The sequence below is a fragment of the Triturus cristatus genome, chromosome 11 (assembly GCF_964204655.1).
Source record: "Triturus cristatus chromosome 11, aTriCri1.1, whole genome shotgun sequence".
NCBI classification, from domain to species: Eukaryota; Metazoa; Chordata; class Amphibia; order Caudata; family Salamandridae; genus Triturus; species Triturus cristatus.
Window position 1 is genome coordinate 644,254,516 of NC_140594.1, and position 13,404 is coordinate 644,267,919.

At 41.7% G+C, this 13,404-nt stretch overlaps 1 protein-coding gene across 2 annotated transcripts in view; it reads right to left on the reverse strand.

The window, feature by feature from the left end:
* PASK (PAS domain containing serine/threonine kinase) overlaps nt 1-13,404 on the reverse strand; it is a 1,318,755-nt gene that overhangs the window by 830,742 nt on the left and 474,609 nt on the right. For both annotated transcript variants that reach the window (XM_085634144.1, XM_085634145.1), the window contains exons 8-9: nt 4,239-4,422; nt 1,022-1,187 (exon numbers count right to left, since the gene is read on the reverse strand). In XM_085634144.1, coding sequence (XP_085490270.1) covers nt 1,022-1,187; nt 4,239-4,422 — 350 coding nt within the window. The remainder of the gene's footprint in view (nt 1-1,021; nt 1,188-4,238; nt 4,423-13,404) is intronic.

Sequence of the window (13,404 nt, forward strand, 5' to 3'; positions counted from 1 at the left end):
AATGCTTTCGGCGCCATGGCCCAGCAGTCTGAGCACGACTTTGAGTTGTGGTCGCGCTTGAGACACCATATGCATACAAAGAGTGGGTCGGTAACCGACATAGCGCAGTAACAGACACCACATGGTTTAAAACCTACCTTTCTACATGACATTCTCAAAACACACAAAAAAAATCTTCGACAAAATGCCAAAAAAAGGCTGTCAGAAAGAGACAGAGGGGTAGCTCTTCCTTGGATCAGCGCTAAATGGCTCGGATACAAAAGAATGGACGTCTGCGTGCCTGGGTGGCACCTATATAGGGGACTGCGAGATCACATCCGGCCTCAACAATGCCGATGCTGCACAGGGCCGAACCAAGCCACCCGAAAACGTGCAGGGGTACTGTTCACACATAAGTTTTCCAATTCAGTATGACGCTTCGGAAATTCAAAGGTAACTAATCTGCAGCTAGAAATATATATCAGTTAGAGCTAACTTGTAATTTGGTGGTATATTGCATCTGATGACTATGATGATATTTACAAACCATTTGGCCTTTGGTTTCTTGGTTCATGAGATCACCAGAAAGCCTTGATGGCACTATAGGCCCATATTAGACGGAGTGTAAAGCGCATAGATTCCATTTTGAGGGATCATTAGGACATTTATGCCTTAAGTAGTTGTAGGCATTTCCACACAATATTGCCACATAATATTTTGGGCATCCGTTTGATCATTTTGTATTAGAAGGGGTGCCAATGGCAACAGAATGATCACTTGGCCTATCAGTGTTCTAGAAGAGGCATCATTTAATTTTGCCAATATACTCAGTGAAAATTGTGGATATGCGCATGTGCAAATAGCAAATCAAGCCCTATCAGAAAATGTGACTAAAAGTAACTGCACCTCCCTATATTTAGCAGACGAGTTAGTGTGGACAGGAGCTGGAAAACAAACTTAGTTTTTTTTAGTTCCATTGTGACCATTTCAGGAGCCCTTCAACAATGTCTTCAAGAAGCAGTAAAATATGTGGAAAACATACTTATCTCCAGGGCAAATTGTATCCACAAAGGATGCTAGGGTCGAATGTAGAACATCACCACTCTTCTGCTGGATGGAAAAAGGAACTGAGCTATGTCCTTCCTGTCTTTTTTCCTGTAACTTTACCACATTTCTATTACCCAAGGAGCAGACGCTTGCATCCTGACCTAGCGTTGGAGAAAGATGGGGAAAGGTTAGCAACAGCAATGACATGTGTACTCCTAATTATCTGTAAGGCACTTCAGAGGTTTCTGCAGGGCATGGGTCAAAAACTTAATTTGGGCCCTGCAACAAATTCTAGGGTAAAAAAGATAACTTCTAGAAAAAGAGAAGCCATGGAAACTTCAGCACTTAGACCAAACAAGTGGAACATAAGTGTCAGCTGCTGCTTTATTACTTAACAGTGCAAGCTTGTTTCAAAATCTACAAATACATTTATCAACACAAGTGTTTGGCCCTGAAAAGGCCTGTGGTCTGTGAAATAATGGATCCTCTGCACTCTACTTACCAGCTCTGCCTAGACTCAACGTGAAGAACTCAGAGGACACCTCAGCCTGTAGCTTTTTACCCTCATAAGAGAACGAGGAAAGGCATGTGACAGCTCAGTCCTTTTGTTTCAAAGGAATGTTGATATCCTTACCTTAACACATTGCATTGGGTGGGAATTTTTACTTTAGAAATTAGGAAGAATTCCCCCTTAAGACTTTTTCTGGAGTTATCAAAATCAACACTAAGGATTAAGATAAGCAGTTCTGCCAAAAAGATATTTAAAAAGGCATGTTTATGATCTTTCAGGTTTGCTAAAATTGAGACATATGTGACAATAAGAATCCCCTTCCTTATGCCAAATTACAGACATAATCCTCAATTTTAAATGCACCATAATAATGGTTCTCAATAGAGAAAGTGCAAACGGAGTTATTGTCTCAAATGTAAAGGTTGTTTTTTTAACAAAAAAACTTACTCTAATTTAACACAAAAGGAAACTGGATAAAGACTTTGGAAATAATTGGTTCTTCGTCTTTCCCTGACCCACTATGGTCAGGTAACTAGTGTAGGGCATATTGATAGAAACTATAAAAAGCCCAATTTATACCCACTAGGAAATAAAGCTCAAAATTGAGTGGGGTGTTTTTGTTACTATTAAAAGGGCATCTTGTCTGGAAGTTCAGGTTAAACTGATTCTATTGGAGGAGGACCAAGGCTGACATGCATATGGTTGGTTCCTGCCTGTAGTGACACAGTGTGAAAAAAAACACAAAGGGCTTGAGTGCAACCAGAGTAAGGTGAGGTTAATTAAAGCATTTCACCTATAACTTATTTCATTTTCCTCAAGATAAGATTTATTGTACTTAAAGTTTTCCATAGCTTCACTTAAGGACCAGAACATGTTTAACTATAAATTCTCCACAGATAATGCTGTATATTGGGGTGTGGTGTTACCATGTATCAATACCTTTAGGACCACCAGCTTTAGCCAAACCTTAGTCTCCCCCCCCCCCCCCCCCCACAATAATTTGTCTGGCTATCTCGCTCATCCTTCACTAATATGTAGAGCAACTCAGGCCTTTATAAAGCATTAACCTTATTTACAAACTTAAAAAAATTAGGTCGTAAAAATGAGTGATTAGGCCCACTTTCTAATTTCTCTCGAACTTTTTTATATTCTTTTCTTCATTTACTTGTAATCCATTGTGACTGCTACAGCTTACTTATGAGGAGATAAGGGTTGTTTACGGTGACAAATGTTTTCTTCCAAACCAAGTGTGGTATTACAAAATGATAGCACATAAATCTAATAGAACACAGGCTATGTGCATTTTACGTTATACTACTTTGCACCAATGTGATAATGCAAAATAGATTAGTATATTTTTATGTAGAAAGTCACAAGCACTTAACGTCTAAAAACACTTCTACAATAGATACGAAAATGGGGAAAAAACGTTCATGATACTGTTATAAATTAGGAGAAAAATGCAATATTCACCTACATTTTTGCAATGACTATTGTCCTGATTTCCAATTTAACAGAACTGTAGCAAGAATTGCTTAAGCACGGAGGCAGCTAGGATGTCCATGCTTGTGCTAATCATGTGACCATGGCAACCAAAAGACCCAAGGCAAAGTTAAAAGGGCACTTTAATTTACTTTACTCTCTCCACATTGACCACTCACCACATCACTTCCTCTGTCCTCCTGGTTTGGTCTTAGGCAGCCAATAGCTCCTTGCAGAGGTATGGCTCCTATGCTTTTGAGATACCTGGACATCGTCAGTCATGGACTCAAGCCCCTACATAACTGAGCATTCGTACATGCTTCACAAAACCGCTGGTAAGGAATGAGGCACGAATGACCAGTCATTTGTCCTTTCCATGAAAAATGCCTAGAGAGGCCTAATTTAAATATATTTCATTTGCTGGGTTTCACAGTCTTATGAATGTCCCATAAACACGTGGGCTCTAGGAATCAACTTCAAGAGGGCACTAAAGGATATTACAGATAGTCCAGTAGCAGTGCAGCGGGCACATCCAGAGGCTCGAGAGCCGCCTTTTGAGGGAGCAGCCAGTTCATTTATGTACTGGAAATATTCCTTTGCTGGTCACCGCTGCCCAGCCCTAAATACTTGCCCCGGAGTGCAAAGTTTTAGGGAGTTCAGCTCACTGGAAGATTTTATGTGGGAGAAAGAGGTACTCATTTTAATATTCTGAGGGGCTCCAAACAACTAGGTTGGTGTGCAAGATGTACTCATGTGGTGCCAGAGAGCCAGGTACAGGTCGTGATTTCCTGAAGGTTTACTGATGCTGTATGAGATAACACTGTAGTTTAGACTGAAGCTATTGGGACACAGCAGGTGCAGGTCATTTACTGACTTCAAGAACAGCATTTTCTGACACCTTTGTCAATATTAATTAGCAAAGCACGACAATGGAGAGAAAGTGGAAGGAGATTTGCCTACACACGTTTGCAAGCTCTCACGAGCAGGAATGCTAGTTATGTCATATGCCTTTTTGGAAGAAAAAGACTGAAAGGGTAAAAGACAAACAGATGTGCAGATGTCTGGGACAGTATGGCATATGTACCCAGGTTCTCATGTCATGTAACCCCTTTAGCAGGCCTTCAATCCCTTCTAACTCTGCTTAGGGAAGTGGAGACTAAGCACAGCATTATGCTAAACAAATTCTGGGTCGTCCTGCGCATCTCGGAACACAAAGCACCTTTCCTCTGGCTCCTCTCATTATCCACATTGTGCAAAGTATTGCAGCCCCAATGCTGGCTTCTGCTTGTTCTGGCAGGGGCCTCAGTTCCAGTGTCCACATCATCTTTCCAGGCCCGACGTAGAGAAGAATCATTCATTGTATTCATGTAGTCATAAAATCCAGGGATCAGGAAGGTGATTTGCTGGAGAACAAAAGGGAGAATGATCAAAGAGATGAATAAAGGAGATCTTCACACGTGTTGGGATTTACTCATAATTAAACATATATGACTGAATGTATGGTTAGCACCAAGAGCCGACAATACCCAATCCTTAAAACACAACACAGCCTGGCTCCTGCTTACACTTTAAGATGCATGACTTTTGAGTTTCAGTTTTTAGACTCTATTGGTATCAAAAAACAAGGAATGACTAAAAAAAAGGCTGTAGTATGGAATCTCGAATCCCAAGAACTGTTGGGTCACAATATTGTAACCACAGTATCGAGTAAATACATATTGAGCAGGTTAGTGCAGAGATGGAAGTAAGGATTTACCATTCTTAACGCAACATCCACGTACCTTGCAGATATATAGATCAGCAAGGCACATGTTTGTGGAGTAGGTATAACAAAAATGTGTAGAAACTTACCTGTTGATATTTTGTTCTTCGATATTGTGATCATGATACTGTGACACAGATATTTGGGATTGGATGTCCCCAGCCAAAAACAAAATACAATATATACAAAAGGCATAAGAAGGACATAACCAACAATGGATTCATAACCAGTTTGGTCAAGGTCCATGGTTGTATTTTTGATACATGTCAAGTGGATCAAGTAACCACATACTGGACTGCTACTGTACAGCGGCCCTTTAAAGATGAAGAGATCTTACTAAGTTTTTCCTAGAGCAGAAGGAGTTTCATCCACTTTAATCATATTTAGACACAGCAGATGGAAGAGAAAGTACAAATCTGAAAATTGTGAGGGGTTCTGTTAACTGATTATCGTAGTGAAAATGGATACATATGCTCTTCCATCATGCTATTTTGCACCAAACCCAGATACCACCAGAGCGTAAACGGAGTTGGTATTGAGCATTTTTTGCCATATTATATACGTGTTTGTAGAGGTTGAGATGCTTGATGAGAGGGAAAGTGGTTCCTCCTGAAACTTGGGGCGAGAAGTAAAATTTTGGAAATATGCCTCGAAGGACATTTGGGAATTAGCAAAACTAAGAAAAGAGAAGAACTTTGGTAATGGTGGCCAGGTTGCGACAAAGAGATTGAACGAAAAGTGAGGGACTGTGTGCAATGCGAAAATTCTGAAAAGATACAGGTAACTCTCAGGCCTCCATTACATCCTCTTCCAAGCCCAGGGATGCCTTGGGAAAGAGTGCGTATAGATATTGTGGGACCTATATGGGAATTTGGAGAACAAGTGTATGATATCGTGCTCATAGACCATTTTCCTAAGTTGCTTGACAAAGACATACTTTACAGAACTGACTCAAGCAGCATTTTCAAATTCCTGGATTGGGTATTTTCTAAAGAATGGTTACCTGACTGAGTTATTTTATTTATTTATTTGACTGAGTTATTTATAGAGCGCACTATTGCCGAAGCGTCTTGGCGCTAAGTGGGGTGCAAGGACAGCGACCAACAGGTTCAGGGATGGGTAAAGAGCCATGTTTTAATTTCCTTCCTAAATACCGATCTCCTAGGCTGAAGTCTCAACTGTAGGGGCAAGGAGTTCCACAATTTGGCCGCTAAGAAAGTAAAGCGTTTACCTCCACACCTTGCTTTCTTTATCTTTCGAAGGTGTACCAATCCAAGAGAGGAGGATCTTAAAGGACACAACAGCAGATATCGACGAAACAAGGACTGCATATCTATAGCCCCACCACCAAAGAGGGCTTTGTGTACCAGGCAGAGTGTCTTAAAATCGACCCGTCGTCTCAATGGGAGCCAGGGAAGTGGTTTTATACTAGTGGATGTGGGATGATGTTTGGGTAGTTTGAGCAGAACTCTCGCTGCCGCATTTTGAATTGATTGAAGTTTGGAGAGTTGAGCTGCACCTACTCCCAAATAAAGAGCATTACAATAATCAAGTCTCGATAAGACCATGGCTCCTATCACAGTTTTTCTCAAAGAGAGAGGTATAAACAGGAGAATCTTCCTTAGGCCTTTTAACGTGAAAAAGCAGGCTGAAGAGACTTGATTGATCTGTGGTGCCAAGGTGAGGTCTTTGTCGATGTTGTTACCTAAATACATTCCGTGTGATAACAGACCCCAGTTCATGACAGAGAATTTTAAAAAGTATGTGAAAAGAAATGGCATAGTATACAAGACTATTTCTGTGTACCATCCAGCTGGGAATGGTGCTATGGAACGGTGTAACCGTGTTGTTAAGGGGATTGTACAGTTGGCCAATACTAACAGTCTAGTTTGGATAAGTGAATTACACAAGATGGTCCGGCAAACAGGAGTACCCCCAACAAGAGTACTGTATTCAGTCTTTTTAAGTTGGAGGAGGAGAACTCCCATGTCCAAAAATAATTTTGGATGGCTGAAAACTGCAATGAGGGTTGATTTGTCATCTGAAACAGTAGGAGAGAATTTATTACAAGCACAAACCGAATGCAAGAAACAGTACGAACTGAAACATAAAAGCAAGGTTGTATGTGTCAAAATTGGTGATTGGGTGAGAGTGAATAGAAATGGTTAAATTGGAAAAGACCAGAGTCGTTATAGTCACCCTCTAATAATCGAGAAAGTCCCTTGCAATTCTGCATTACTAAGTGATGGGAAATTTGTCTGCGTTCTCTGTGTGTAAGAGAAGAGAATACAATTGGTGCAGGGGTGGTGAAAATCAAAGTTCTCCGAAGCATGGTCAGCGTTTGGGACAAACTACAGGAAACAAACAGATTTGAGTGGCTGTATGATGAGGATGTACCACAAGGCAATGAAGGTGCGGATGCACCTATTAGTGAACCGCCTGGTAACAGTGTTAAGGACCAGTGTCGAGGATGAGGGGAAAAGGGGGGGGAGAGGGATGATGAAGATGATGCTCAGAGTATTGATGACTGATGAGATTCAGAACCATAGTAGCACTGGTCAGCATGGTGGAATGGATGGTTCACAAGAAAATGAGAATACCACTGCTGGAGGTGACACGTCAGAGGATGGCAGTATGAGCAGGACAGGACGGGCTGTCGTTAAACCATGTAGGTTTAAGGACTACGTAGGTGATTGTTTATATTCATTTCACGGTGTATATTCATTTCACTGTATTCATGGATTATTGCATATTTAACCTTAATCCTTGAATTTTCATTCCCTTTTACCGTTTTGAGAACTGTGTGTATATTTAGGTTTATCTTTTATTCTCTCCTCATTATAAGGGTTTATCTTATTTGTATTGTTATAGCACTGTGACATATTAGGAGTCCATCCTTCCTTTTATGTGTGTTCCCAGTTCTTTCCCTATACCTTGCTGGTATTAACTTCTCATTTCCTTTTGTGGTGTCTTCCCTCTGAAGGAGTCCATGTATGTGTGTTCACTATATAGAAGTAAAATATATACATCTTTTGCGTGTTGTTTTTATCCGCCTCCAGGAGATGTGTTGTGTTGGTAGGTATTTGTTCCATTACCACAGCTTCAGTATGTGCCCCACAGGACCTCGTAACCTCTGATTATTGCTTCTACTCTGATGCAATCAGCTGGCATTCTAGAATGCCAACTGATCTGAGGATGACTGTTGGAAAGGATTTTATGGCAAGGTCCGGAGGTCACTTTTATGCATAACACCTTAATTGCTCCTCAAAAGATAGCAGCAACAAACTCTAGAATTAGAATACACATTAGCTCTAGAACACAGAACATGCATATAATCATAGAACAGGCAGCCATCTTCCTCTTTTGTTGCTGCACAAAGCACAGATAAGTCCATACATATCTTAATTCTTATGAATGTAGTATGGTTGGATAGATCATTATATTATTAATAATTTTGTAAATTTGACTTCTTGTATGATGGATGTATGAAGAGTATGTGGACTGGTAATTTGTTTTTGAGTAGATCTTGATTTATTCAAGAAGATGCAATGTTTAGAATTAAATTAAGATGACATAAAATGACTTTGATAGCATGAAGGCGTAACGTGTGTAGTTTTACCTTTTTAAAGAGAAGCTTGTGGGCGTGTTACAGTCATTTGAGAAAAGAGGTTTTGATTTCAGTTACCGTTTGCTGTTGGGTTTTAAAATCGGAGCGCGTGTGGAAGTTGAAGCCGTGAGGCTTCAATGACGTGTAAAGTGCTCGAGTGCTCCTTTGACCGCTCGCGGCTCCGGGGTTTGTGGAGCACGAGTGGGGAATTGATTTGAAATTTGACACAAACAGGGCCCCATACTTGCGTTACGTGTGGTGGCTATTTTGGGGGATTGGGATAAGCCTAATAGGATGTGCAAGCGAGTTGGTGGACATAATTTGGGTGGCTAGTAAAGCTTTTATGAGGGGTTTTAGTTTGAGTGGAATTCTGAAGGCTGCTCATTGGTCAACGATTCAACTTATGAAAGATTCTATTTTAAACCTGTGGAAAATGTGTTGGACAGTGTTTTAGATAAACTTTGAACATGCATAATATTGGCCTTTGGCCTTGCCATAAAATGCAGATTTTCCACAGTTTTAATGGGTAGAAAATCATGATTTTATTCAAGGCACGGAGGCTAATATTATCCACTGTTCCCGCCCTATTCTGTTCATTATTTATTTTATTTATGTAGGTTAAAGAAGAAGAGTTGGACTTCGGGATAGAGTTCGGTAGAGGGCTGAAGGTTTGGAATTCATGACCAGCAGAAGGATTTGTGTTTTTTGGACTTTGTTTATTTCGCAGCAGCTAAAAGAGGAAGATGGTTGCCTGTTCTATGATTATATGCATGTTCTGCGTTCTAGAGCTAATGTGTATTCTAATTCTAGAGTTTGTTGCTGATGTGTTTTGAGGAGCAATAAAGGTGTTATGCATAATATTAGCCTCCGTGCCTTTAATAAAATCATGATTTTCTACCCATTAAAACTGTGGAAAATCTGCATTTACTCAGGAGCAGATGCGTTGTGGTTACTGCGCTTTCCTCCCTGTGGTGTGTTGGTTATGTATGACTTTGACTAAACAAGTACCTCTTACGCAGCGATTGGATTCGTCTTTCCACCGAGCCCTCCTCGCTACACTAATATGTGACAGTTACTGAGATTGCTTTGTGCCCGAACCCGCGTTGGGGCTCAGAGCTTATCTCCCTGGTGCCAGCAGTACCCTCGATATGTGTGGCGCACTCCATAGGACAATTTTTCACAGCCAGGCCTGCACCATCAATGAATGCACACCGCCGGGGAAGATGGTGGCGCTAAATAGTGCTTGGAGCTCCGAGGATCTGCCGCCCAGCCTGCCTGCAATATTATTGTACATGTAGCACCAGGAAAGTTGGCAGCGCCATGATACATCGCTCCCAGCAGCTGGGACTTACCATCTGTATGTGTGCCGCCAGGGAAGTTAGTGCTGCCACACTACATTGCCACCAGCATCAGGTTTTCGCTGCCTGGCCTGCAACATATTTGTATGTGCGGCACCAGGGAAGATGGCATGGTCATCAGGCTAAATCAACCCAGCATCCCTCACCAATTACCCTGTGACATGACGGTCTGGTGACTTTCTGTGGGAACAACGCTGCTGCTAGCAGATCGACATACTCAGCCCTCGTGCCATGTTGGCCCAAGGTAAGCCAATTCAAGCATATTCCGACACCAACTTGGCTTCATCTAATACAGTGCATCTTCCTACTGCATTCCCAGTCTTCTAACGCATGCCCTGGTTCCACTACATACATTCTGAGCAACGTCTGTAACATCTCGGTATGGTCCTGGTCCACGTAGCGCTGGGCGAGTAACCTGTACCTTGTCATTCTTGCAGCTTACAATTGCAGACTCGAAAGACAAGGAGAAGGAGCTGAAGAAAACAACCTTAAAAGATATTAAAACAAGAACCCCCCTCTTCCTGAATCTCTTATAAAGGAAAAACACAATAACTCTACTACTCTTAAGGCGATTCTAAAAAAACTCAATGTGCATGATATAGCCCAGAGCACCAACACAAATATCGATCTCAATATGCATTACAGGAGGATGTCTCCATAATTCGTAAGGACCTTAAAGACCTTAATCTCAGGATGCCCAACGCAGAGGCATGAATTGGGATGGCGGCAGACAGTATCTCTGCACAACACAGGAGTCTAGGTAGAACCGATACAATGATAACCACTCTGAAATGGAAAGAACTGATTTGGAGGACCGCAACACATGTAGCGAACTATGGTCATCCTCAGAGTAAAGCCCCCTCTATGATTTATTTTCTAGATTATTGGATTCAGTCAGTCCTGGCATTTGTTTGTCAGAGACTTCGAACTGGAGAGTGTTCATCGGCTACCTACCCACAAACCCAAGAATGCTACATCTCCTCGAGTGCTGATCTTCAAACCTCTTCAGCACCAACACACTGAGCTAATCCTAGCCCATATGAGGAAAATCAAGTCATTCCACTGGAAGGTCATCAGGATCTTCATCTCACAAGATTTTGCGAGAGATACGGTCATGAAGAGGAAGGGCTTCTTGGTACTCAGGAAGAGCCTTGCAGACAGAGCGATCCAGCATTCCTTTGTGGGTCCGTCCAAGTTTAGGATTATCTTCAAAAGGCGACCTCACGTCTTTTTAGAACCAGTGGAATTAGACATTTTTCTTGATAATATCTTTGAATCGCGGAGAGTAGTGGAAAATCTGTCTGACTTTGATGGTAATATCTTTACTGTTATGGCTTGCCTTTGCCTTAGTTTCGGATAGCATGCTGTCTGTCTTGTCCACATATCTACTCACAAGTCGCCTGGGGCAGTGCTCTTTTGTTACACATCCCTTTCTGCCACTCTGACTTAGAGACCCCTGTGACGCTTGCAAACTTGGATTTCCTGGAGTTTAATGACTTGGTATAATTTTGATGCACCATCAACTAACATGCTTTCTTGTTGCAGATTTAGAGGACAATGATATACCCGTCCCCCAGCGGATGGTATTAGTTGTTGTTAAAACTATTCTTATAGTCATTTAATTATATTTCCAGTTCTTAGACCTATTGTCAGTTTATTCATAATGTATATGGTATGTTGTGATGCAATATTCATCGGGACCTGGTATCATTCTGTGGGCCTGGCCCTGCACTCTAGGGCATCTACCATGCTTCTCTATTGCAGACTCAAAGTACCAGGGTACATTGCTCCCCAGCAGACGCTATTAGTTGCCTCTGTAATTCTTGCTTCTTACCCTATTGAAAGATTTATGACTGTGTGCTTGTATTTTCCGTTCACAGGCATTTCAACAGATATTAGAGACGTTATAGTGTATTACTCTACAGTGCTACTTGGGAACTGGCATCACTTAGAGTGTCTGGACCTACAGTGCCTATTGACATTGGTGGGCTGTCACTAGTGTCTGGGTTTGCGCATAGCAATGTCAATATGTTTGAACAAACATCTGTTATTCAAGCGCCAAGATATCCGTAGTGGTGAATGTGCGCTTTACAAATACACGTTATGTTATGTTATAGTTTGTTCTTTTTCCAGGTTGCTTTTTGGTGGGTGTATGTAACTTGATAATTACAGTTGTTAGTGTTCTCCATGTCCCCCTATCCAGTGGGTCATGTAGCTTTGTATCAAATGTGTTGACCAGCCACCCTGCTGTATACACACAACCCTAGCTAGTCAATTTGTTTATTTTGCCTTGCATATGTGGGTGTGGAGGGCTCCCGCTACCCTTAGCAGGTGTACCTCACTGCCTTTTTTCTCCTCTTTGAGGCACTTCTCCTATATTTCAGGGAGTTTTCAGGTTATATGGTTTATTCCTTCCCCTTCTGTATTTCTGCTCCTTCTCATCGTCAGAGCTGGACAACTATCTACAGTGCACTCCAACCTATGGTCATTAGGTAGACCACGATTACTCTTTATGCCAACTAGCGCATCATGGCCCAAATATGTCTGACATATCTACACTGAAAATAATCTCTCTTCACACGAAAGGGCTTAATCACCCAGTGAAGCACAGGAAGATCTCCAATTACTGCCACACTCTGAACGGGGCCATAGTGCTTCGGCAAGAAGCAAAGACCAGATACAAAGAAGCACTTTCTATGTGCAATGGTTGGGTGAACAACTTATTCTGCTCCTGGGAAATGTTTAAGAAAAATCGGGTGGTCACCCGAATACTCAGGAAATAAGGCCTGTCGATTATTACTTAAGAGCAGGTTGTTAGTGGCAAATGACTAACTACCTGACTCAAAGCTGGAGACGCGAGGGTTATTATTTATTTTTTAAAACTTATTTTTATTATCATTTTTTTTAATAACAACACCTTGATACAATGCACTGCAGATTGAGCAAATTGTCACTCAAATACATTTCTAGAGCAGCTGGTCTGTATGTTAACCCCTACAGCCATTATCGCTCCCCCCCAACGCCGTTCTATTTGGGGCCCCTGCAATAGCATCGCCTGCATAGAACGCCTAGAGTGTCGCAGTGAAGGTTATTCCCCGTGAGGTAAGTTATTCAGTGGAGCCCTAGAAACCTGCAGTGTGTTCCTGTCGTGTGTCTGCTGTTTGCGGGTTCAAAAGTAAGTAGGCCCTTTGGGGATCCTATATATCTGGGTGGTCTAGAGCTTATTGGCATACGTTTAGAGTATGTCGTTAGCTGTTCCTGGCAATATGTCATATCGTGTAGTCATTCCTTGAATTTTGGGGCCCTCCCCCATATACATGCCACCCTCCGTTTGGCCAGCAGTAATCAGAGGGCCACAAAACGTCTTACGGGTGTCTGTATTCCTTCGGTATATCCTTGTAGTGCTATTAGTGGGGTAAGATTTAACTGCACTCATGCCATCTGAGAGAGGGTTTTGTCAATCTCCTGTCCAGGCCAGGTGAAGGAATGAAAAATTTCAGAGTAATCATGACGGAAAGTTTCAATTCTATTAACGACACGGAGGCGAGGATTATGCTCAACTTTCTTAATTGGTTACTCCAGCAGCTTCAACTATAAATCAACAAAAATAAACTATCATTCCCATAGTGCATGCAGTAAGGGTCCTCTACAGTCCACC